General features: G+C 36.4%; 1 protein-coding gene across 4 annotated transcripts in view; it reads left to right on the forward strand.

Annotated features, from left to right (window-relative positions):
- Window positions 1-473: 473 nt before the first annotated feature.
- The window catches only part of shtn3 (shootin 3), a 37,947-nt gene continuing 10,713 nt past the window's right edge, over window positions 474-27,707 (forward strand). For 2 of the 4 annotated variants that reach the window (XM_038286584.1, XM_038286587.1), the window contains exons 1-9: window positions 474-760; window positions 11,707-11,767; window positions 23,318-23,412; window positions 23,670-23,841; window positions 24,968-25,065; window positions 25,172-25,253; window positions 25,726-25,820; window positions 26,141-26,287; window positions 27,198-27,351. In XM_038286584.1, coding sequence (XP_038142512.1) covers window positions 689-760; window positions 11,707-11,767; window positions 23,318-23,412; window positions 23,670-23,841; window positions 24,968-25,065; window positions 25,172-25,253; window positions 25,726-25,820; window positions 26,141-26,287; window positions 27,198-27,351 — 976 coding nt within the window. In that variant the 5' untranslated portion in view covers window positions 474-688. The remainder of the gene's footprint in view (window positions 761-11,706; window positions 11,768-23,317; window positions 23,413-23,669; window positions 23,842-24,967; window positions 25,066-25,171; window positions 25,254-25,725; window positions 25,821-26,140; window positions 26,288-27,197; window positions 27,352-27,707) is intronic. The other 2 variants (XM_038286583.1, XM_038286586.1) reach the window with 1 other exon arrangement.

Consider the following 27,707-nt stretch of genomic DNA (forward strand, 5'->3'; position numbering starts at 1 on the left):
TTCTTTCTTTCTTTCTTTCTTTCTTTCTTTCTTTCTTTCTTTCTTTCTTTCTTTCTTTCTTTCTTTCTTTCTTTCTGTGAACTAATGTATTTATAATAAGAAAGAAATCTGAAGTAGTTGCAGCTCAGAACCTGCAGGTGTCGCCGTCGTCCCATGTTTGCAGCTGTCATTTTCCGTGTAATAACTACAGCATACAATAATTATATTTTCTATCTAACCCTCAGAATGCAGTTATGATTATATGAATGATGAAGCTGTGGAAAATAGAGAAATCAGGGGACAATATGTGACATTTTGTCAATCTAATATTCTTAAATGTATATTTATATTGCCTGTTTTTTTTTTTTTTTTTTTTTTTTTTTTTTTATTGTCTGCTTGCTGTTATCATAAATATAGATTCCCTTAAAATATCAAACAGAAAATGTCAAATTTATTTTTAAGGTTTGATATAAAAAAAAGCTCCGCTTTCATGACGTGAATATCGCTGGATGGAAGCTGAGGAAGAGGAGGGGCAGAGGATGCTGACAGTGGAAGGAGGACCAAAGAGCTGCTCTCCATCCCATTTGTTTGGGGCCAAAATCCGCCATGCACAACTGGGTTATGATCTCTGGATAGAGTCATATTTTTTCATGTCACTCTGCAATTAAACGCATAAACTGGATTATTTAAACAATATTTTCCTGGAAAAATGCTTCCCTGCTCATCATCCGCGCAGACGGAAGGATGCGAGGAGGAGAGCGACGGACACATCCAAACAGAGGTAAACCGAAAATCAAATGCGTCTTTTTATTATTATTTGTGTTTTCGGTTGATCTGAAGATGAATTATATCCCTGTGTTCATAATAAAACAAAAACCTAATTTTACTCTCCGCCTCTGATGGGATGGGACATTTTGCCGGCTCTTCCCAGGCGCCGGCCGGCTTCCCATGGAGACATCAGAAAGGCAGACCCCTCCCTGAACCACTCGCCATTTTCACGCACATGAATGGATTTAAAGGTTACATTTAAAACACCGTTCATTGTTACAGACCCTTTTCCGCATAAGGAATCTTCTAAGTGTAGAGAAGCTATCTGTTATTTTTCTAGGTCGCACTTTTAAGGTGAGAAAATGCATGGCCCCATTTTTAAGCTGAGATTTAAATGCAAACATTCAAAGAAAGAACTAGACACACATGGTCTGCCAGGGGACTGGCATGGACATCTATTTTATCACATCATTCCAAATGTTAATTTGTTATAATATGATATTGTGATATAACAAATACATAATATATATTTTTTATATTTATAGAAAAAAATGACAAGTTTAAGAGTTATAATTGCAGAGTAGAATGCAAAGAGAAAAAAATACTTTACCCTGAAAGGCCTCCTAAGATTCACCCACCTGAACTGTGAATTTCTGCAGCTCCTCCAGTGTTACTGTTGTCCTCTTCAATGGCGTAAATATTGGTAAGCAGAGACCTCTGACCTCTTAGGGGCCCCATCACTGAATCCTGGTAGGCCCCCTATGCAATTGACTAGGACGTCTCTTTGCAGAGAATAGTGCTAAAATTCCTATTTTACACACCTGATGCTAAACTGACTGACCAGACCTTATTTATACTGCAACACATGCCAGATTTCAACATGATGGTGAGCCATTTAAACACGACACCAATAGCAAAGCAGTGGTACTTTTAATTACTATGTTAATAACTGTGCATAGTTCATTAGACGATTGGTAAAAAATACACTCATATAATGTGTTTCAAACCACAATAAAGATCTTAACCTCTTACACCCTAAGGGGATATAAATAAATTTCTGCCTGAAAAAAACACACAAAAGTAAATAACTTATAGCCTCAAAGCTATTAGATTTAAGAAGAAACTTTTGGTACGTCTGTAAAGGTAAGATGTCATAGAATGGTTTTCTGGTGTCAGCACCATTGTAGCTCTGACCCTGCCTGAAATATTAGGGACAAAGTACAAAATATTTTGCAATTTTTGAACCTCGCCAAAATTTTCTTTGAAATAAACATTGCAAAACACTACCAAAATATTATTTATAGCACAAAAAAGTAGTACAGACTTTCAAATCTAAATGTTGTGTAAAAATATACAAAATGTGGACTCAATCAGATGAATCATATTTATTTTAGAATGGTATTAGTGAGAAATTTCTTAGGCGGAGAGGCCATTTTGGCACATTTATCCATAAATGTCACCAAACTGTGCCAAATGTGTTTTTTACATCAAAACTGGGGGTTTGGTAAAACTACAAGGTCATGTAGCAGCTGGACCCGCCGGTGGGTCCGTAGGGTTCAAGGGGTTAAAAGAACAATGTATTTGAGTATTTTATTTTTTACAATACGACTTGAAAATATGAGTAATCCAAAGCGTAGATTAAAACCATTACGGTTACGTACAATGTGTTAGAGACCATGGATACCAAAAAGAGGTACTGAAGCAGATTCCAGAAAAGAAAAAACAAAGAAGAGCTGTTGGAAGAACGGAAAAAACTTCCCAAAATAAACACATTCTTTCAAAGAACCTAAGAGTGAGAGGCGGATGTTGCTGCTTCAGTGAGTGAAGATTGCGACAAGATAAGTGAAGAAATTCAAGCAAGTATATATGTCTAGGTGAAGAATGATGAAGTGGCGGAGGCAGCAGGGGGCATGGGGGGGGCGGGGGTATATGGGGTGTTATACTTCATATGGGGCCCACCCAGAAAATGTTGCTTATATTGGTGTGTCGTTACGTCATTGGTCCTATTGACTCTTTCTCTGATAATGTTCACCTTGCTCAGTCATGCTTGTTTAGGTGCATAGGCAATTCTAGACAAACGATTGAGCATTTACCAGTAAGATTGGAATATAGTTTATACACGAACTTTAACTTTAGACTAACTATCCCTGGCCTGCATGGAGTGCTCTATGAGTGTCTAGATTCAATACTTTAATTTACGATCGTTATCAGATCATTCATACTTTCATTACTCATTCAGTAGTGTGGAATGCTTGAGAAGATTAATCAAGGGATATAACTCAAACCTTAAGCATCACCTTTGTCTACTTGCTGGTAACAGAGCCTTTAAATACAGGTTGATACATTACGATATGAATTTTTGGCTGATATTGGACTGATTTCCGACACCAATATCTGATTAGGACATCCCTATTGTATTCCAAGGTATTGGAATTATTTCAATTGTAATCAAAGTGACACGAAAAAAAAGAAATGGAGAGAGGTGGGGTAAAAAGTAAAAAAAGAAGATGTCATCTCTCAAAGTGATGGATATAGAAGAGAAAGAGGGATAAAGAGAATACTATCTCCCTTTATGTTTGCTTTTAACAATGTAAAGTATGCTGTACTAACTGTTACCTAGGCCAGAGAGGTTATGTGTCGTGTTTGTTTGTCCTTCAGCAGGATTGCTTGAAAAGTTATGAACATATGTTAATTATAGTTTTACCAGAGTTATGCCTCACGCCAAGAGGATCCAGATCATAATCCGGATACAGGGATTTGAAAAATTATTCTTTAATATTATTTGGCAGAACAGGCAATTCCTCCATTAACCAGAGGGTGGAAACTGTGAGTTTTGACACCTTTAGTGTCTGACTCAGAAAGTTCAGAAGTATTATACTGAAGACAAAAAATACAAAAACACATGAAAGGGGAGCCATGCCTCCCTAAAAGTCCCATTCTGCTGATCCAAAAAGAAAGCCGGGTGCAGAGCAAATAGAGAAGGCGAGAGCAGAACAGACACCAAAGGTTGCAGACACACACTTTACCTTATTGATTAACGTATGAAAGGATTTTAAAGACTTTTTTTTTTTTACCAGGTGTGTGCCTCATGCAAAGGAACAATTAATTTGTAATGATTCAGATAATGTGCGGATTTAAGCTATAGGTTTAAGTTACAATGTGGGGCAAAATTTGCCCCAAAGTGTGACTTTCAGATTGCTTTTTTAGTTAAGTGGCAACTGGAGCTCTAAGTAAAATAAGAAAAAAGAGATTAAACTTTAAATGCGATTATGTATTGAGTATCTTTAGGTACCTGAATCTAAATACCAATTCATGTGTGTATGAGTGCATGCCCTTATGCAAACAAATTTTCTTCATAAGAAAATAGCAGGCATTCAAAAGCAAGGATAAGGATCCCAGATCTGCACCCAGGACAGGAAGCAGACCAAAAGGAGGTCACACACATGCATTCGGCCCCAGACAACCATTATTAGAACACACAAGAATGGGAAGCATACACACACTCCCCTTGCACATGCTATAATTCCAGGTCCAAGCATCTTTCCCTTTCCTCTAGGATGCCTTTGAATATTCATACTACACATTTTCCAGCTTAGTATTATAAATGTGACATATTTTTTGGTTTTTTTTGCTGCTGTAGCATGAGCAAAATAATAAATACAGGTGCTGGTCATAAAATTAGAATATCATGAAAAAGTAGATTGATTTCAGTAATTCCATTTAAAAAGTGAAACTTGTATATTATATTCATACATTACATACAAACTCATATATTTCAGATGTTTATTTTGTTTAATTTTGATGATTACAAATGACAACAAATGAAAATCTCAAATTCATCATATCAGAAAATTAGAATATTGTGAAAAGGTTCAAAATTGATGGCCCCTGGTGCCACACTCTAATCAGCTAATTAACTCAAACCACCTGCAAAAGCCTTTAAATGAGCTTTCAGTCTAGTTCTATAGGCTACACAATCATGGGGAAGACTGCTGACTTGACAGTTGTCCAAAAGACGACCATCGACACCTTGCACAAGGAGGGCAAGACACAAAAGGTCATCGCTAAAGAGGCTGGCTGTTCACAGAGCTCAGTGTCCAAGCACATTAATAGAGAGGCGAAGGGAAGGAAAAGATGTGGTCGAAAAAAGTGTACAAGCAAGAGAGATAACTGCACCCTGGAGAGGATTGTGAAACAAAACCCCTTCAAAAATGTGGGGGAGATTCACAAAGAGTGGACTGCAGCTGGAGTAAGTGCTTCAAGAACCACCACACACAGACGTATAAAAGACATGGGTTTCTGCTGTCGCATTCCTTGTGTCAAGCCACTCTTGAACCACAGACAGCGTCAGAAGCGTCTAAAGAGAAACAGGACTGGACTGCTGGTGAGTGGTCCAAAGTCATGTTCTCTGATGAAAGTAAATTTTGCATTTCCTTTGGAAATCAAGGTCCCAGAGTCTGGAGGAAAAGAAGAGAGGCATTTCATCCACGTTGCTTGAAGTCCAGTGTAAAGTTTCCACAGTCAGTGATGGTTTGGGGTGCCATGTCATCTGCTGGTGTTGGTCCATTGTGTTTTCTGAGGTCCAGGGTCAACGCAGCCACATACCAGGAAGTTTTAGAGCACTTCATGCTTCCTGCAGCTGACCAACTTTTTGGAGATGCAGATTTCATTTTCCAACAGGACTTGGCACCTGCACACAGTGCCAAAGCTACCAGTACCTGGTGGAAGGACCATGGTATCCCTGTTCTTAATTGGCCAGCAAACTCTCCTGACCTTAACCCCATAGAAAATCTATGGGGTATTGTGAAGAAGAAGATGCAATACACCAGACCCAACAATTCAGAAGAGCTAAAAGCCACTATTAGAGCAACCTGGGCTATCATAACACCTGAGCAGTGCCACAGACTGATCGACTCCATGCCACGCCGCATTGCTGCAGTAATACAGGCCAAAGGAGGCCCAACTAAATACTGAGTGCTGTACATGCTCATACTTTTCATGTTCATACTTTTCAGTTGGCCAACATTTCTATAAATCCTTTGTTTTTATTGGTCTTCAGTAATATTCTAATTTTCTGATATGATGAATTTGAGATTTTCATTTGTTGTCATTTGTAATCATCAAAATTAAACAAAATAAACATCTGAAATATATGAGTTTGTATGTAATATATGAATATAATATACAAGTTTCACTTTTTGAATGGAATTACTGAAATCAATCTACTTTTTCATGATATTCTAATTTTATGACCAGCACCTGTATGTGTTGCTAATTTAAAGTAGGAGTGACATTTTATGTTTTTATGTTTAAATATTGCCATAAACCAGCTTAAATGGGCACATACAGCTGACCACCACATGATCAGAGTTTCCATTTGTACTGATAAGTCATACTGTTGACCTACCTATCCCAGCCTTTGGAGTCTGGGTAAAAACAATGAAATGAGTCTAAGTGGTCTAACAATGGTTATGGTATGTTGTTTCAGTTTGTGATTTTAATTATTTAGGTGGTTCTCATTATACAAGTATAGACTGCAGGCTTTATCTTGTTGATCTTTCTATTCCCACATTCAACACCAGTCAATCAATATTGTATGATACAATACTGATTGATCTTTATGCAATACTGTTTAATTTCCAATAAGTCATTACTTTAATCACATACTCATGTTTTAACTGTTTACCCATCAAATTGAAATCTCACACCTATCATAATTGTTGTTGATTGTAACTTTGGGATGAGATGAGGGAATTCATATCATAAGTCTCTTATTAAAGTGATGCTTCACCTTAATTAATTCCAATTAGTTATAATGAACAGAAATTTGTTTTATTTGAGCTATATTATTAGGATAATGGTTACCTTGGTGGCATCAGGGTTTTTCTGTATTTTGATGAACCTGCTGCCCTCATTGTGGCCCTCTGGGAAATCTAAGTGGGGGTACATTTTCCCATGAGACTGGGTTGGTTTGCTGGAAAGCTGATAGAGCTGGGACAAAACTGGGCCAATAGTTTCCGCAGTGGAATTAACTGGAGGAAGATTTTTATCCATAGTTGCAGTGTCTGCCTGAGTTTATGCAGTTCTGTCCTATGAAAGACAGACATCTGAACAGGAGCATATTATAGAGCCTATTAGTTTAAAAACATTTTAACTGACTGATAATCAGAGTCATTTTGTTGTTTATCTCTCTTTTATTCTCTTTTCTACTTAAAAACCCTAATGGAGATCAGGGACATTATTAAACAGGTTAAAATTTTTAAATTAAACTTGGTACTGATTTTTAGGTCACCTCATTCTTTTTTTGCACCTAAATTGCTCATGTAGATAGGGAAAGTAGGGTACTGAAAATTGGATGAAAAATCCTATTTATATTGTAGTGCAACATCATGTTTATGTTGTCGATTTTATACATGGTTGTGGATAAGGCTGCACAATATATCACAACATACATGGATGGCCTGCAGCAGATGATAACTAATTATTAAAGTGCAATATGGTCAGGCCCACTATGATATTTTTAATATCATATGTTCTTCATTTTGCAATATAAATGTATTTTGGTGGTAAGAAAGTGGTAAGAAACTACAATAAGTTTGTAATTTCCAGCATTTGAGCAGCAGACATCAACCAGAACAACTTTTTTTAGTAAAAACTTGAGATGAAAACATTTTTTCCTCAGACATGGATAGTCTATTTGTTTTCTGTTTACATTGTTTCGATCAACCAATAGCAGAAAGACATACACACTTGTTCATTTTTTTATTTTATATGTCCCAAGTTCTCACTACTATAGTGATAATTACTTAAATTTTTGCACATTGCATGTTTTCTAATATTTTGCAGCCCTAGTAGTGAGATAAACATGGGAAACTAAGGGGAAGTAACTGTTTCCCAATCTTGTAGTGTGGCATTTGAGGGCATTTCATGCATGATCCAGGGAGCAGTAATGTAAATAAGTGATAGCATGGACGTATATTGTCCTCAGCAGATGAAATCCAGCACACTATGGAGTGGTGATTGGTCTGCACTAGGGTTGTCAAAAGTATCGATACTCAAAAAAGTATTGATACTGAAATGTTGTATCCGGATACAATACTCGTTTTTAAAAGTATCGATACAGTGCTACCACCAGTGGCACCTAAGCAGTCATTCATCTAAATTGCAGAATAGAGGAAAATGCACTTTCAGAACACTGTGTGATTGAATAATTCTGTGCACTTTTCAGTTTCAGACTTTTGTTTTTGTAACAAGTGCAGTTGCTGAGAATTATTTGTGTTTCTTAACCGGTTTGGCTAGTTTCATTGTTATGTGTGCAAAGCATAGCCAAGGGAAGGAACACTTAATTTTAATTTTATAAGTTTTTTATCAAGCTTGCTTAATATTGTGCACAGCATACAACCTGAAAATATTGTTCCTATTGTTTATTCTATTTATTTATTGTATTTTATTTATTAATGAAAATATTTCTGTAGAATTTTTGAGTCTTTGTTGTTATCCTTGTGGTATCGGAAATGGTATCGAGTATCGAATATTTTCCTTAGTATCGGTATCGAGTTGAAAAGTTTAGTGTCGTGACAACCCTAGTCTGCACCTAAGCAGCTTCCATAAAATGCTGTTATGCGGTATTTGTGGATGTTTTCTACTTCACCATAGTAAAAAGAATGTAGTACTTTCACTGAGAAATACAGCTTAATTACTGTTTTCAGGAAGTATAGACTTAAAGTTAGACAAACATTGTTATTTTGTATTCACAGAGTCCATAGAATACGAAATAGACTCTGTCATGCTTTTTTGAGAGAAACACTTAAGTTACCAGTTTGTGTTGTCTTCCTTGGAAGTGTTTGTTCATAATATTTGAAGCTAGGAAGCTTCTCCGCCCCCCTGGTCCATTTCTGAGCAGCTGCTGATCTTCCTGTTGAAAATAAAGTCAATCATTTGTCTTTTTGTTCTTTAATGAGAGGTTATTGAGTGCCTACCATTTTGTATGTCTGCAAACCTGATCTCTATTACCATCTAATATGAGTAAGGGAGAGAAAGGTGGTTTTCATGAGCAAATTTTACAGTAATGTTTCAGAATTCCTCAAGTATACATGCAAAAGCATATTGAGAGTAGAGGCCAGGACTAAGAACACAGCCTTGGTGCACCCAAGTCTGCCCTCAATGTGGCTTAAGTAACTCTTTAAATAAAATTGAAATCAGTCCTCCAAAGAACTGCTAAAAGCAGTTGTTGCTACAAGGGTTAGCATGACCAGTTTTCAGATCGGGTATCAGAGGACTAAAGAAACAACAACAAAAAATAGAACCACTGAAACCAGATAATACCCTTTGGGCAGGTGTTGGTTGATGTCTTAAAAATTACCTCTTTATGATCTGTTTGACTCATTTGGCTGTAGCTTCAGATATTAAAGCTATTTTCAGCTGCTACTGTTGGTCTGGTTTCTTGCTTACTGCTGACTTATCATCACCCGACCACAAACTGATGATACATACAACCCTGATTCTGTTGGAGTATTTCTATTTTTTAAACAATCAATGGTTCATTAAATGTTCTCTTGAAAATAAAAAACAAAGTTTCTTTTTTTAAATTATTTGTTTCCCAGATCCTCACTCCCTTAAATGGCCTGGTATTTATTTATTTTTTCAGAAATTGTTTTAAATTTGTTTGATAATTTTAGGTGAAAAAAAATAAAACAGAGCTCTTTCTGACCCCTTTTTCTATAGCCCCGTTTTGTTTGATTGTACACGGGATAATTAAACTTGTGTGTATGGTGGTTTAGATTGATGTAGCATTAGCAACATTAGCAGTTTGTCATGGCTTACTTGGTGGTAACTCCATGAATGTTGAAATTGGCCATTTTGCTTGAATAGAGACAGTATGACGATAGCAAGGCACTGGGCTTTCCTTATTTGATCAAAGAAAAATCAAGCTACTTTCACTCCCTGGATTTTCCAGCAGGTTTAACCTGAAGCCTCACACAGACGTTTTAACAAAAAAAAAAATCAGATTTTAGACATATTACTCTTTTAAAGAAGATTCTTGGTAAGATTTAGGCCATCAAATAGATTTAACTTTTCCAATTATACTTGCTAGGGTTCTCTTATTCCAGATATCTTTTCTTTGTAATGTTTATTCACTGACTTTTCCCCAACACTGGACACCTCAAATAGGAGCTAATTGAGTTACTGATAATGTATATATTTTTGTTCATACAAGGTTTTACTCTATGATCTAACCTTAAACACAGATTAGAATTTCAGATCATAAGGTTCACCACAGTGGTCTGATTTTTTTGGAAACACTCTTGCTTATTTTCTGTCCGCTGTGAACATCAAGATAATCTCTTGAGTATTTTTTCACTCAGAGGGACAATTTTCTTTGTCTGCACTATTGTTGTTTTTGCTGCACGAGAGGTCACTGAATTCTTTACGAGTTGCCATTACCATTTCAAATGAAGCATGTGGATGTCAGAGCAGCGCCACGGAAACTCCTCCATCGACTGTGGTCAGTCAAAGTTCTACTGTGTGCCTCTTCTACAGAGAAAAGGGCGCTTTCATATGAATTCCTGGGGGGAAAAGGGAGGTAGCACTCAGCTCTCTGACTCAGACTGACTGTTACAAATTTCTGGGCAAAAAAAAAAAAAAAAAAGAATGATTACCCAGCTGAATGATTTACTTACTTATAACCTGTAGTGGATTAAAACTCGCATTTATTTGTCCATTGCTCCACCCCTCTGTATGCCCACCCATCAACCTTTATTTCTGGATGGATGAAGGAGAATTTTCCCTCCACCCTGTGACCCCAGGACGGAAATGCAACCCATATCTATAGGATGGACTTTAATACGATAAAAAAAAAAAAAAAAAAAAAATGTTGACAATGTAAAGCATAATTCAAATGAGTTTAGACTCCAAAGAAGCTACCATTTTCACATCTCCACAGCCTGCTCTAGATAAAGGACACCAAACAATGGCAATCTTAGATAGGATGTAAATACAAGCACTTGCCTCTCTTTGTTGTGTCATTAAAGCATCTCTTCATACAGCAGAAGCAGATTCGTTATCAGTTTTGATGGGCTTTATTTTCATAGACTCATAGTGGAAAGTAAAGTCTGACATTATGGCAGAGAATCCTTAACATATAGCTGACATTTCATGGGGGATTATAAGTGTTTTATTCAGTTATTTCATTTTAATAAACTGTTAAGTCCCTATTTTATTTTATTTTTATAAATATGTAGGCTGCTAGGTTGTTAATGAATGATAGAACTAAATTTTTTTATGTTCATCAAGCCAATAAAAAATGGTCGCATTTCAATTAAATGTAAGTCAGTTGATAAGTGATTGACTGACTTACAGTAAGTAAATCAGAACAATCCCTTTTATATTGAGCCTTTAGAGGCATTCAGGCATGTCGCTGAAGGGACTATGTCTGGTCCTGGAATGCATTGGGTTTAAATAATGGGAAGTTGAGGAAGTTTCAAGGGAGAAGGGAGTCTGGGAACCTCTGCTGAGACTGCTGCTCCATAATAAAGTCCTGATTAAGCAGGAGATGACAAAGTGTTTTAAAAACTCATGCATCCCTGGTCACACAGCTTTTCTTCAGTTTTGTCCCTCCAAAATACACTATCAAGATCCTAAATTAAATAAAATATAAAAAAAAAAGGCTTTTCGATCTTAAACCCCATCCATAAAACTGGTGGAACCTGTTCCTTTTTTAAATGCTTCTAGAGCTTTTTTTTAATTTTTGTGGCTTGACTAACGAGTGCTTACTATTTGGCAAAAGAAATTTACATTATTATGTGACTGAAGCTGCTTTTTCCATAAAGACCATAGAGTGTAAACAGCTTAAATTGCTTAGTGTGTCTGTGTAACTATATCTGCCTCTATTTGTGACCTGTGCGCTCTGTTCTTTGTGAAACACTATCTAATTGTGTGACCTGCTGTCTGCTTCTGCAGTGCAACAGACTGACTGAGGAACGAGATGAGGCACAGAGGCAGCTCAAACATATTAAAAGAGGTGAGTCCTGCTTCCTTCCTCCTCACCAGACATCTCCATTGTCACAGATACACAATGTTAGAATACAGAGAGGTTATGCATTTTAGCATTGCAGCGATAATTTCTCTAAAGCAACACCTGGCATGTAGGGAACAACACAAACATTTTAAATATTAGAATGTCAACTATTTGTTAATGCTGTTTCACCTAGACAAATATACTATTTCAAACGTACCTTATTTGTGAAAAGTCGACTTGCTACAGTCCCAGGAGCTACCCGGCCTTTCTTTGCAATAAGAACCACTGTCAGAAAATAAACATTGTTAAAAATTGTTCTTTTGAACAATCTATTTTTATTTTTCAAATGTTTCAATTTCAACTAAATACTATAAAGTTTATTTGCTGCACTTTCCTGTTAACTACTAAACCATTTTGTAGTAACGAAGAGATTTAATCCAATTTAATCCACATTAGTTTTTTGGAAACCAATACTTTTTTGTCACTTAGTGTTTAAAACTTAGCTAAATGTTGGAAAAATCACTCTACAGTCTACATGTTTCAGAAATCAATCTTGTATCATCTTATTGAATTATATGAATAATCATTCATCTGTGTTTTTTTTTTCATAAATTTAAGTGTTCATTAGATTATATTGTGCATATTTGAAAAGAATATACTATTTCTAAAATCGTACTTTAATTATACATACTACACATTCTACAAATGTCAATTCTTTATTTCCTAGTTACGCTAAAACACCTTAAAGTAAATTCCGTAAAAGTTCAAAAAATTCCACTGGACCTGGTTTCCAAGATTTGAAAATGTTTCGCTACCCCTCCAGGAAGCTTTCTCATTTCAAATGTCTGGATCCGCAGTGAGTTTGAGTCTTATATAGACAAAGCCTTGTATTGCTTGGAAACATGCAAATGGCAACTGATGAGTGGGTCGTTTGGTTCCATTATTAGCCTTTAATATCTGAAACCTGTCTATGATTCTGAAGGTCGGTTGTTAAAAGGGGGGATTGTCGTTAAAGGGGGGGGGGGGGTTGTCTTCGGTAATACCTGAAACCTGTCAATGATTGTTAAGGGTCGAGCGTTAAGGAGATATTGTTCACTGGCTGGAGCGGGTAGGTGCTTTGTTCTTCTGTGATGGGGTGGGGGGTGTGGTGATATCTGGAAGGGATCATCTCTATAACTGAATTGTAAGTTTTTGGAATCCACCACCTCTGTATAAAGTTGTTTTTTCTCTCTTGACATAGATGGCTTCCTTCACGCCCCTCTCAAAATGACATATTTAAACAATCTGGGAGAATTTAAAGTTTGGAACCGGTTCTGATCTATTATCAATACCCAACCATCGTCTATAAGTAATATTCAAATTCTAGGAAAGTAATTTAAATTACAGACAGCTGTATTTTGCATTAGTAATATGTTAACTTCTTAAAAGTGCTTTTTAAGATCTGAAAAAGTTATTAATGAGTTAAAGAAAAAAGTTATTTAAATCTGGAAAAGTAAATTGTAAGTTTGACAAATGTAAAAGTTAGCACCCTTTAGGTTCTGCCTACTTAAAGAAGTCATAACCTGCTATTTTACTTGTACAGTCTTTCTGAAAATTTCTTTAAAATCAGATTTAATCATTTTTATGAGAAAGCACACATACATAGAGATTATTTGGATCCATTGTTTTGTCGTAACAGTAAACACGAGAACTTGATTTGTGTGAATGTACAGTCATGTGGATGTAGCATTATTAACATTGGTAGTTGGTTCATTTGGCATCATTTCCCAGCCTTTTGCACAATAGGTATAACGTTACACAAGCAGCAACACTTACTGCCTGCCTGCAGCTGAGTCCCTGATTGTTGGGATTACCCCTTTTGATTGATTAAAGTTCGGTGTGATGAAAGTAAGGCAGGCCCTTAATTAATAAGTCCCTTAATTTGTATGCTTGCAACTTTCCAGGCAAAATGTGAATTCATCAAGCATAAACCAGACCTGATAATGGTGAGTAACTGGAAAATGAATTTAGGCTTCTAGGAAGTATCCTAAAAGGTCTTGGAGTATCCATTGTATATTTTGGTATTTTAGCATAACAGGCTCAATGATCACAGTAAACCTTCCAGTAAATTAACTTGTAAGTTAATAGAAAGTAACTGTCAAGTTCCAGGACTATATTAATCTCATTCAAAAGCATTTCCAGGAAAGTAACACACAACTTATAGAAAATTGTGGTTTTCTATTATCCTTCCCCTTGTTTCAGGAGCTAAAGGAAGACTACTAAGATCTAGGGCTAAATTAGTTAGCCAAAAAAAAAAAAATAGCATTTTTTCAACCAATATTGGTTGGTTGGACCTACCAGAAGCATGTCGATATTTTACATCAGGGTTTCATTGTTTTCATGACCTTAAAACCTTGCTTTTGTCAAGAGTCCATTGTCACAGGAGTTTGCTGTTACTGTTGAATGGGAAAGTGCTTATTTCTACTCGCAGATGGATCTGTCCATTAGCAGCAATTCTCTCTTCCCTTCTGTGTGGCAACAAAACCACTTTACCAACACCTAAAGGGTTGGAATTAGAGTCTTACTCTTGTCATATGTAACACTTCCAACATTTGCCATTTAAATTATTGCACTTAGTAAAATTGCAGTTATATAGCAAATACAATTAATTAGCTACCCACTATAATCCTTATAAATATTAAAAGCCAACTTTTTATTCCCACCTGTTTACCAAGGAACCTACTGACACCACCCTGCTCTTCTTTTTCCTCCCCTCCCTTCACTCATTTCCACCTCTGCTTGGATGACATCATTGACACCTTGTTCTCTTAACGGGTGTGTTTAAATAGGAGGAAAGGGCATGGCTTCTCTGTTTCTATGGTAACTGAGAGGTTACTTAGCCAGCAGTAAAGAAGCAATATGTTTAGAGGTATTTAACCTTTAAATACAGACAGTCAACTGTTGAAACAATTAACCAAGTGCTTAACTCCATCAGATATGACTATTTGGCGAGGTAAGGTAGACTTTACACCTTATCAGCTATTTGCAGACTTAGAATGAATTCGGATGTGTTAATTAAATATGCATACAGAGGATTTAATTATCTAAACCAAAATTCCTGCTTTTGATGGATATTTAATAAATTTATACTTTGACAGTTTCATTATCTCTCTTTGTAAAAGGAAGAGTTAATAGTTTACACAAATTCAGCCACCCGTTTGTGGTTTTAGAGAGACGTTGAAAAGGTAACTGGAGAGCTTAGCTGTTTCCATGTGGACGTGCAGCTCAGTGTTGCATTTCATTTACTTTTATTAAACCTCTCCTGTACTGACCAAAGAGAGGTTTACTAACTAAACTGTCATAGTAGCATTTCTGAAGCTAGAAAAGATCAGAAAACATGGTGAACAGAAACATATTGTTTATCTTGAAGTAATTTATGTTTTTCAACAATCGTAGAAGGACTTGTAAGATGTTTCCAACTTAAAAGCAATGCATTTTTGGAAATTGAAAATAATGATTCATTAATTGAAATGTACTGAATTTGCAAATCAGTCAGGAAAACATTTCTATTGTGTGTTACATACGAATTATTCTGGCTCGCTTATAAATCCAGATTAGTTTTCTATTAATTAGAATAAAGGAGGGATAACTGTTACTGGGAACATTGTGTAGATTTTGGAAAAAAAATCAAAATATTTATAATGGATATTTTGATCCATCTGAATTGGTATTCCCATTAGAATACATCACATTTCTACAACATAACAGAAGTTTGCTGTAAGTGAAAAGCTCTGACTGATATAGGTTATCATCTAGATCTCTCTTACAGTGATACCTGGTCACCAGTGCTTTTATATACTTGTTCAGTAGGCTGCCACAAAACTATGAATATAAAAAAAAAAAAACAAGCAGATCCTATATGTTAAAATTATCGATGAAACACTTTGCTGGATTGTAGTGAAAGACTTTCTAATTTTTTGCTTTGGCATTTTGCCACTCAAGATTTTCTTAAAAGCGTATGAAACACATTAAATGGACCACAGTACTTTGTTTACTGGGGATGCTGTAGATTACAAAATGTTAAGCCTGCAATCGCTAGATGTTATTTTTGACTGAATGCATTCTATGGTGAAAAGCTGTAGAACTGGAGAAAGTCTGTGCGACTGAAACATTCATCACTCAATTTCAAGACTTGTCAGTAGCTGCAGAATGGTGTCTAATGTTCTCAGAGTAGTCAGCAGAAATGCTGATCCTCCTCTTCATTGCAAGTCTTGTCACTGCGTGCGCTGAGTCTTTCATTCATTCACTCATTATTCATTCACTGCCCTGCCCCCAGAGGGAACAGCGCTTGCTCTTGTCATGTTATTCTCATGAATTATTAAAGCCTCCTGACATGAATTATTGAACAGCAGGAGATGTGGAAGGATTACTGTGTATTTAGGAAGGAGTTTTCACTCCTGGCTGACTGTCTGGATCCCTTCAAAGAGCCTCACTGCCTGCTAATTTTACTCTGATGGCCTTTTATCAATGGCTTGAATCAGATGAGAGCCATCGCGTAGAATGTTTAGCTCAGGCACATTTAAAACTCAAAGGTCAGACTAAGTGAGTTAAACACTAATTATAGAGTTAGGAACCTGAAATGAACACCATTAGGATGGAAAAGACTGATAAGACTAATAAATTAATGATGATGACAATCACATTGTTTAAGAGATTGTGAGGCATAGCATTTGCCAGTAGTCAATTAGCCAGTAGCTGAAACACAAGATTGGCTCAATGTTGTGTAAATGTTTCTAAACCTATCCAGGAGTCTTTGTCAATTCTGTAGGCTCACACTAGGTGGAGTGTTGATGGTTTTAAGCACCTGGAGGCCCATCCCCCTAAGCACATTCAAGTCAGATGCAAATCATTCAACTCAACTGGGTTGTTGGAGCGTATTGCTTTGCTATGGATTTTGTGATGGTGTGTGGGCCTGTGTAACATCATCAGAATAGATTTTGAGACAAAGTTATTTATTGGAATCGGAAACATGTCCCCTCGCTTTTTGTTGTTTTAACTATTTAGCATTTGACTTGAGGGACGGGCTTCCAAGTGCTTAAATACATCAGCACTCCAGTCCAAAAATATAGACAATAGAGAGCCTAATATGATTCAGAAGATGTCATAGACCAAGATAAACAAGTTCAGAGCAATTAACAAAGATACAAAAGTAAAGACAATCATCCAAACTTACATGAATTTGTCTTTCGTGACACACAGATGTCTAACCTGAGTCTTTCGTACATTTTAATGTAAAAGAAAGGTAAAAAGTAGTTTTCATTTAATAGTATTTATATGTTAACCTTTTCATCTAATTTACCTACTGTATGTTTTCTAGGAGTTGAATGTTTTTTTGATTGGAAGTTCTCTTTATTCCTGTCTGACTGTAATGTTTTCAACTGACACTGCTAAGCAGAGTTGGGCTGAAGTGGAACTGAAAATCCATCCATCCATTTTCTGTCACGCTTATCCCAGGCGGGGTCGTGTTGGGTGCTGGTGCCTATCTCTAGCTGTCTATGGACGAGAGGGGGGGTACACCGTGGACAGGTTGCCGGTCCATCGCAGGAACTGAAAATCTATAAATAAATGTTTTTAGCATTCAAATATGTTCATCTGGAGCCACCCTAAAGAGGGGACGTTTCAATGAAGCATCATAGAAGGATCAAATAGGCTCCACTGACCTCATTCCCTCTCTTATCGCTCTCCAAGAGACCCATCTGTGGTTTAGACGTTTAATTTAATCTTAAAAGCTCAAGTTCTTTATGTCTGATTTTGTTTCTTGTTGTCAACTTCTTCTTCTAATCCTCCAAAATGTAAAGTTTAACATAATTACCATATTTTTAATATTATCCCTAGTACCACCTTTTTATGCAGCCTGACATGAAGGTTTGTGTCAGGCTTTGGCGATCAGGTCAATATAAAAACAAACCCTGCTGTGCTTCTGCAGCTGTAGAGCGGTATTCTGCAGAGAGCCTGCTCCATAAATGCATCTCACTGCTTCCAGTTAAAACCACTGATCCCTGCTGGTGTATGTTCATTTTGCTCCAAGGCTACATCACTAGGTTGAAAAGCATTAGTCATGTTCACCTGAGTAACATGTGAGGTCAGGTCGGAGGGAAGTATAATGGGCTCTTAGGGCCTTGGGCCTTCACTGACACAGATCCAGCAGCCTTATTGTGGCCACTAAGCATGAGAGAAAAACAGGAGGTCTGAGCACTAACTGAATTTCCCTTCCTTATGCTGCTGCTGTCTGCGGCCTGCTCTGACCCTAAAATAAACCCTGGCTGATATAATAAAGAGTGGGTGCATCTACAAATAAAAACATCTCTGATGTTTCATTAAGACATAGAAAATATCACATCACCTTTCATTGTAAAAAAAAAACTGTGGTGAAAAAGTTGATGTGGTTCACAATAGGAAAGCTATTGATTTGTAAATCTGGTTGAAAGCTAGCAGACAAAAAAGCTTTTTAAAAGAATGTAGCATATAATTGGTCACATTTACAACTAGCTCTGTAAAGGTAGCTGCTGCAACTACCCGCTTCATAAACACAGGAAAAAAATGTTTTCCTCTTCTTCTCCTTCTAGTCAAACGCATTGCATTTACATCCCATCTGCTCCCTTTGCGTTTACCTGGTGGCTCAGTACTCATTTACTCTAGAAGTAAAACACTCCCGGGTTCAGATAAACCATGCCAAAACCAGCAATTGTAACCATAGTACAGGTCTATGGTCCAATTCAGGGTACAGAAAGATTGTATTTCAGCATGATCTACTCAGAAAACTGGACTCTGATACAACATAGAGTGCTGCAAAGTTTCGTGCTTCACCTCTAAAACATTGTGATGTGCGAGTTTTTCTAACATCATTATGCAGAAACTTTTTTAGCATATGGTATGACTGAGTGGATAAATGAATTGGAGCATTCTGAATTAGAAAATACTCCCACCTAGCTGTGTACTGATGATGAAAGGAGAAGACTTTTCAACAACAACAAAAAAACAAATCATAATTAAAAAAACAAACTAAAGTGCATTCATGACCAACAGAACTGCAAGTCCTGAGGAAGGTTTGTGTAAAAGGATGAGTTACAAGCAAACTTCACACGCCTATTTTTCCAACAAAGACTTCTGCCCTATTGTTGTCAGGATGAGACCTCAGGTGCATTCAGCAGGCATAAGGGCCTCACTTACTGTCTGTTAAGAACTAGTCAGGGAAACGTCAACCAACAGCCAGTCATTACACCCTGAGATGATATTAGCGATGCTCAGAACCAATGATCCCAGTGTTACTCATGCTTCAAATGTGCTGAATGTTGAAATTAGGTTTAAAGACTCAAAGGATAGGTCTGTATTTGTTAACTAATGATGACTGGCCTTCAGATCTTATGAAGTATAATAATAAAGCGTAATGAACTGTGAAGCTATAATTAAAGTCCATTTAGGAACCAGAGAGAAACTATACAACTTCTTATTTGATATTAAATTTGAATAAAATGTAAACATTACAACATTAATATTAATAATAATTAATATATTTTATATAACAATTAACTCCACATTGTTTAAGCTAATCACTGCTTTTCAGTTTGCTTTTTCATATCAACACCCTTAAATAATGATAATTATAGATGCATTCACATTTATCCTCTTCATTGTTTTTTTGTCTTAAAAAAGTTCTGTTTGCTATTAAACCATAACTCTGTATATTTTAACATTTTATTATTAATGAATTTCCACAGCCCATTAAAATACTTCTACTAAGAAATAAATAACTGATGAGAATTACTCAAGCAGTAGTGACTGTTGATGAGGAGGGACACAATGGCAACACTTTAGTATGAAAGGTGAGAATTATTATATGGGGAAGGGATGAACTGACCTGGAGCCTTTATAAACAAATAGAAATAAACTTAAAAATTCATGGGAAAAACATTGGTAATGTGCTTTTTAGGAAACCCAGCATTTTAATAACTGTTTTGTAACCCCAGTATAAGTTATCAACACAGATTGTTTAGCTCACAATTTGATGTCCACGGGGCTGCACAGTAGCGCAGTGGTTATCATTGCTACCTTGCAGTAAGAAGGTTCTTTGTTCGTCTTTCTGCATGGAGTTTTCATGTTCTCCCTCTGCATGTGTGGGTTCTCTCCGGGTACTCCGATTTTCTCCCACTGTCCAAAAACATGACTGTTAGGTTAACTGGCTTCTCTAAATTGTATTTAGTGAGTGTGTGTGTATCAATGAATGTTCGTCCTGTTTGTCTCTGTGTTGCCCTGGGATAGACTGGCGACCTGGCACCAGCGCTGTCAAATTACAAAAGAATAGTAAGCGTACTAAACTATAAAGTATTAAAGGTTAATAATGTATTTCCTGGGGAAATAAATGCCTTAAAATCCTTTCTGTTTAATCTCTTTTCTTTGTCCAATCTGCACCAGAAATGGGATCCTACACTACTTCTGGGAGCTAACTTTTTCGGCTTTAGATTTAAACACAAATCTAGTCTTTTTGAGTTTTATGTTTTCCTGTCGTGTTAACCTAATGGTTTATAGTGCTTAAACTAAAGAAAGAAATAACAAAAAAAGATAAGCATGGTTTAATCATATTTTGCCAGACTACTCTGAGCATGTCCAATGATGATGTCAGACAAGCAGTTTAACAGAGAAAATGTAAAAAGCATCAGATTTTCTCAGAAAAATCATAAAAAAAGTTTTATTGATTTGTATTAAGTGAGTTGCTCTCCAAGGGGATGGGTTAAATGCAGAGGTAAATTTCTCCAATGTGAGATCAATAAAGTTCAATTATTAATTATTATTATTACTGTTCTTCACTAAACACTGTAAGAAAATATCAGTTTTATACCTATTATGAGTTTCTGTCAGTTGCCTCGTTCTCCTTTTGAACGTTTTTACTTCAGGCACTGTCTGAGGACTGGAACCATCAAATAAAACTCCTTTAATTTGTCTACTGCCTGTTGATGCAAAAAATACTGAGCAATGATTTGCTTGGTTAAAGGACAGAGGAAAAATTAATCTCGATTGTACTCACCTTTTAACACTGATACCAGCGGAAACCTTAGAAATGTTTTTTTTTTTAAACAGTGAAATTGGAAAGATTTGGGGATTATTCACTTTATTAAAATCAATCTAAAATTGATATAAAATAAATAAATTAAGTTAGACTCCTATAACCAATTAAGTTTAATAATTTAATTATCAATATCTTCTTCTTTGAATCAACATAGACCAAAATCAAAGGCAAACTGGTGCTACAAGTGGGGCAATCTAGAAAAAAAAACACACTATTTACCAGAAGTGATGGTAATGGTAATGGTAATGGTAATGGTGATGGCTTTTTCTTTTGTCTAAATGGTTTCTCCCTGGGTGGTGTCACACCCATTGTTAGCGTAATTCATTTGACAAGAACGTTTCGCATTTCGGCGGAGGCAGCTAGTCTGATGAATAGATGACAAAGACCTAGAAAGTTTTTCAGGGTTTGTTCACATGACTTTAACGACTCTTAAGGTGTGCCCCCAAACTCACCTGAAACTCCCCATCAGTCACTCAGGAGGGAGGAAGTCTTTCAGACAGACTGGAGAAGCATGAATAGAGAAATGCACATGCTTTCTGTTTGAGGAATTACACATCAGAGATGGAGTCCAACACCATGCTCATTCGTGAAGAGAAAGGTATAGTAATGCTTGACAAAGTTTAATATTTTGGCATGATTTAGATGAAAGAAGCCGATTTCCTTACTAGAAATTGAAAGAGTTAAACAGTGAGAGGATTAATGGGTTATCAGTCTGGGTTTTTTTCCTTATGTAGGTCATTCTGAAATACATGAGAAGTGCTGGATCTCTAAAAATTTGATATTCTGACAACCCATCCTGCAATTTCCAACTCAGCGGATCATAATCCAAGCAAGACAACATGTCATAAATGAATGCTCTCTTTTAATTTTGAAAGTAAATATTTGGAGGGTCTAACATTATAATTAGTTTAAGACCAGTCGTATATTCAATTTCTGCATCGTGAATTTGACCTACAGAACTGTATATAATTGCCATTGTTCCCAACCCAAACTCTCTCTAATGTTTAGGCCTCATGCTCTGGCCTCTGTTTTCTATTAATATAAATTCATTAATCCATTGGAAAACATTTTCTATAAGTTTTACTGGTATTACTTTACAGTATATATATGCATTTCTGTAAATTGAACCAATCTATCTTGCTTGACAGTCTATAGCCAATATGCCTGAGCACAATCCTAAAAGTTGTTTGCTTATGGATATGAAAATGAGAGTAGAGACAAAAGTCTAACGTGTGTTTTCTAAAAAGTATTTTAAAAAGGCAAAGGAGCCCATTCATTCTATAAAGGCAATCACTAATCTGACTTTCCATGGGCATTTGATTAGAAATATTTGTTTTTAGGTTGCTTTAAGGACGTTTAGTCATATGAATGAGGCATTGTTAAAAACTAATTTGGAGACCAAGTAAAGCATTTAAACAGAGATAAATTTAGTTATCCTATTCTTTATATTTTCCTTTTAAGCAGACGTGTTTTTCTTATTACATTTATGTTAATCAATAGTTTTTTCAGACAATAGTGTCTGAAAATGGCGGCATATTAGTTGAAGAGCCAAAAGATCTTTTTTCTTTACCTTTTTTCTTGCAAGAGTACATTACACTGTATCTCGTTCCTTTCCCCATTTTAACCCATATATAACATACTGTTCATGTATTTTAAATATTTTATTACCAAAATATACTTTTCTTAATAATGAACGTATGTTATAGAGGTGTAAGAAAAAAATCTATTCTGTCAAATATCTCTATATTTGACAGTCGTTTGTAAGCAATGCAGCGCCCAAGTTTCTATCATTCAGCTGCTCTGCAGCAACCACAATAGACCAACAGCATGATTTTGTGAGGTTTCAGAGCTATACTATTATAGAAATCGCAAAATATAGTCTTTGTTGATCAGGATATATCTGAAACATTATATCATGACACATATGGCATGATAAGTAACGAATCACCACACCCCTTGTATGTAATATGTTTCCTTTTTATCATTAACCTGATTTTATTTATTTATTTATTTTAGTTTTTACGGCACCAGTGGCTCGTTTTTTGGACAGTAGGCATACGGCTAAGGACCACCGGTCTGATTTGAATCTGGGTCGCCCGCGTCAAGGACTAAGGCCTCCATACATGGGTTGTGTGTGCTAAACACTGCGCAACCGAAGCATGTTTCAACATTATTATTATTTAACATTATTTGTTTCAAATATGAAGCTATGATCATACATAGGAGGTAGATCAATTACTCAGTACTTGATTGGCCAAATAATCTTTTACTCTTACTTAAGCAACTTCTGGGTTGGCATCTTTTACAAAAACAGTGTTTCAGTGATGCATGGTCTGCAAGGCTTATGGTTGAGGGGAGGGTTGTGTACAGATTTAAAGGGGAGGGACATTTCAACTACTTTACTGGGCCCCTGCCTTACAAAGTATTTACCTGTGTGTGTTGTTTCATAGTTTCTCAGATGGTGATTGAAGAGGTCAGTGTTCTGCAGACTCAGCTCGAGATCGAAAAGTCTTGCCGAGAGAATGCAGAGGCCCTGGCCACTAAGGTTGGTCCAACACATAAGCACTCAGTAATCGATGCAAGATAATTAGCATTATCAGCTGGCATCGGCAAGAGAATGGGACAAACAGATGAGTCAGGATGACTCTGCAGGGAGAAACTTACCATGTCATCTTTCTGTTAATGGAGAGGTCAATGCATTTTTTAATATTCAATAAAAATAGATGGTAGAACGATGATGAGAATGGATTTAGTTGCAGTATAAGCTTCTTACTGTTGATTATTGTTATCTTTGATGTGCAGCTAAACTGTGAAAACAGGAAACTGAAGTACCTTAGCCTTTCATCTCGTCCATGTTTGGATGAACTGCTTCCAAGTATCTCTGACTGCATTGCACTCGAAGCTGATGTTGACCCTGCAGACTCTGTGGACAACAGCCCTGACACCATCTCTCAGTGCCAGCAACAGGTTAAAGGTACAACACGCACATTTAATTGAGCGTTTTTAGTCTAAATTACCTGGCATCACGTGTTTCACTAAAGCATCATGTCGTTAAGCTGTCATTACACCTTCTAACTCATCCCATTTCCTAAACCAGTTTGTTGTATTCACTCCCTTAACTTTTTGGGATGTCTTTTTTTTCTTTTCCATTTATACCAGTGTTTTTATTGTTTTAATTTTCTCCCAATCTCTAATATCATTTCTCTTTCTATCTTTCCTAAGTTTTTCTACTTTATGAACATACATATTTCATGAGTTTCATAAGGAACAGAAATAATCAGCATCTGCATTGCAGCAGTCTTTATAGACATGATATAAAAGAACACATCTAAAGGGTTGTAGGCCTCATCTCCCTATGTTAAGAAGAATTTGTTAGAATTAATGTTTTAACATCGAGAGTGAGGCCTGGCAATGATGACGTCAATAATAATGGCATCCATAGGAGTTTTCCGAGATTAAAACCACTTCTGAATAAAAGCTAAATGCAAGCCCAGGGCAATACTCTGCATTGATGATACCATATTAGAACATTTTATCAAAAGTGCGTAAAACTAAATGCAGTTCTTAAATAGAACATTACACCAGCAGTGTTTGGTTCTCCTCTGCTGCTTCAGACCCCGAACCATTAGGGATAAATGGGGCAACCATGAATTCAACTCTCCAACCAAACATCTCAAACAGAAATGTTTAGCCACATCTGAATGGCTAAAAGAAATGGATTTTTGCAAGTTCAGATTTTGGCATGACAAAACCTTAAACAGGCCATTTATAATATCAAAACTTCTAATGGCTGAATTAAAACACAGCTGCAAAGAAGGAAGACCAACATTTCTCCACAGTAAGGTAAAAGCTCATTACCAGTTATCACAATTGCCTGATGGTCATTATTGGTACCACATTATTATTTCTTTAACACGGGACCAGGTATGTTAGAAGGGGATTTTTTTATTTTATTTAAATAAAAAAAGGTTTTTCTTAGTTTCTCAGGTTTTCCTTGTGTAATATTTAATAGATGGTCCACAACCTTCATTGTAACAAAACTGTACAAAAGGGATTTTTTTATTCCCCACTATCAATAAACCAAGATGTTGTTTCTTCAGAGTTGAGGGAGACAGTGACCAGTTTATTGGAGGAGAAGAAAGGATTCGTTTGTCAGATTCACGAACAGCAGAGACAGATAGAAGAGCTGACCATACTGGTAAGAGCAGGTCTGCACACACGTGCACTACTCTGTCACAAACCGCTGACTCTTGCTTTTTCCTTTAACTGTTCCTGACTTTTTCACATCTTCATGTTGTCATCAGTCTGAGAAAAATCAGGAGGAGATGAAACAGCTTCGGGAAACAGTCGAACAGCAAAGCAAAACCATCAAGAGATTTAACAGAGGTGAGTCACAATAGAAGGAACTTGTGATTTTAGAAGCAACTAGAATCAAAACCATACCAACATAGCGCTGTTTGAATAAAGACACATTTACACTAATTTACACATAAATACACCCTAAGAAGACACGTTTTAAGTCAGCTATGCTTTTTTTTTTGTAGCTGTCATTTATTTTAAGAGAATCTGATTTTTATTGAAAAACTTTAGTTCCAGAATATTTTCTCTTCTTTATAGCAGAGACCATCATAGGAAATGTTCAAATATACAATAAAGTATTAGCAGTAAGCCATACAATTAAGACAAAATGGTACAAAGAAAGCAAAGTGATTATCTCTATCAGAATCCTTGTCTTGCACTCTTTAAGCTCATCACACTTTGTACATCTGCTCTGGAGACAAAATAGGGAAAATAATAAATTTTTTATTTTGCATTTATTTTTTGTTTAACCCCAAATATTCTATGTCTCTTTCTGCAGTCTCTATGATGGCAGCTCAGGAGTATGATGGGATGAAGGAGAGGCTGGATTTGGAGCAGAACCTCAGAGTCAAAGCTGAGACCTATGCACACGAGGTAAACGAGGGAGTAACAGAAACACAAGGTTAAACTGTAGGAAACTGTTTTACTGTAGAGCTCTCATTAACCTTTGACATTGTTAGATGTTAAACAGAAATTTTGGTTACATAATAATGGCAGCAAATATTTCAAAAGATTAAAGCATCCAAATCTATCTGTCTACTGTCTATATATGCTGGGTTTGGAAATTGATAAATTAAAAATGTTTTACTTAACTGAGAGGAAAAAAATACACTCCAGGATTTATAGTTATTGAACATAACTAACATTTCTGAAAGCAAAGAGGCCTCCTCCTCATTTTTTCTTTTTCTTTTCAGATGCTGGTTAAGCAGAAGGAGGCCAACAGACAGAGCATGCTACTGCTGCAGAGTGCTGAGCCCAGCATTCAGCTGCTGAAAGCTCTGGAAGATGTGGCAGCTATTACTAAAACCCTGGAGGAGGAGCGTCTGCAGCATCAGCAGAAGGTAAACCCAGAATTATTTCCCTTCAGTTCTACTTTAAATGTCAGGAGCTGCAGGGATTTGTCAATCTTCATAGTGTGTTTGTGTGTTGGTCAATTTAGCCAGCTGAAAGCTTTAGATCACCACAAAAGAGACAGAAACCGCATTTAGACAAAAATGTGCTTACATTTTCTTTAACGAAGTAGTAATAAAAGAGAAGTATTAATTTTTCCATTTCGGATACAATTTTAGGTGCACATGCTCATTTTTAATTGAGATGCTTCATAGCTCTCTGTTTCTGTACAGAAATCAGATTAACTTAAAAAGAGCGTCACTTTTCAAAACTGACAGAAAGAAGCACATCTTGCTTCCTCTTCAACGCTGCTCAATGCTACTTTTCTTTTCTAGTAGGATTTTGTACTTGCATAGATTGCCAAATATTTAAATTCCTTTTTTAATGTTATTTACTTGACAAACTTAAATGTTTTATGGATATTAGGCCCAGAAGATGGGGAGAAACATCCAGTCTAGCCATATAAGGTTGCTATTAAAATAACAGCGGCAATAACAGGCTAATCACCTCCAGTGCCATGCAATATTCATGTAAATAGAGCACCTATCAAATACAACGCTGTATCATGCTGATATACTGTACAACACTCTGAATTATGTTTCTAAAATAAATATTTTTTAAATAAAATTTGAAGTTACAAATTTGCACCTGAGTCCATCTTAGGGTTAATGCATATATTTCCTCTCCAACAGTAACTGCCTTTGATTACACACACATACAGTAGAAAAGAAAACTGGTTGTTACAATTTGTGAGATTTATAAAATTTAATTTGTTCATAGCTAATCTATGCATGATGCAGAAATACTTTAGACTAATAACACAATCGCACTCTACATCTATTTGTTTCATGTTGGGTCTAGGTACAGAGCCTGGAGACCCAGCTAGAGGAAAGCTGCCTGAAGAAAGAGCTGCAGGCTCTTCAGAGACAGCTAGAGCTGCTGGAGGTGGAGAAGAAGGAGGTGGAGGGACGACTGGAGCAGGCGGAGAAGAAGAACGAGGAGCTGGAGGAAAGAGGTGGGTGGAGTTAGAGAGGAGGACGTTTATGGGCTTTCAGAGAGCAGAAAAAATAGTATTATCAAGACATTCTGCATAGCAACACAAAATACTTCGTCCTGGTTGGCTGGCATTCTTTACAGGAGAAAATAAAGAGAAAAGACATGAGAAAGAAAGCTCAAGAAAGATGTTAGCTCAAAATGTTATATTAGGTTTGAGAAAGAAAATGAACTGATGCTTGTTTGTAGCTGTGCATTGATTTAACATGTTGATTCCACTGATGGTGACACACATTTCTGACTGCATTGGAAGCTAGAACCCAGTAATTTCCCTCTGGAAGTAATTTCCCTCTGGGATTATTAAAGTATTTCTGATTC

This window comes from Cyprinodon tularosa, unplaced genomic scaffold (genome assembly GCF_016077235.1).
Source record: "Cyprinodon tularosa strain WSP-4 unplaced genomic scaffold, ASM1607723v1 ctg228, whole genome shotgun sequence".
NCBI lineage: Eukaryota > Metazoa > Chordata > Actinopteri > Cyprinodontiformes > Cyprinodontidae > Cyprinodon > Cyprinodon tularosa.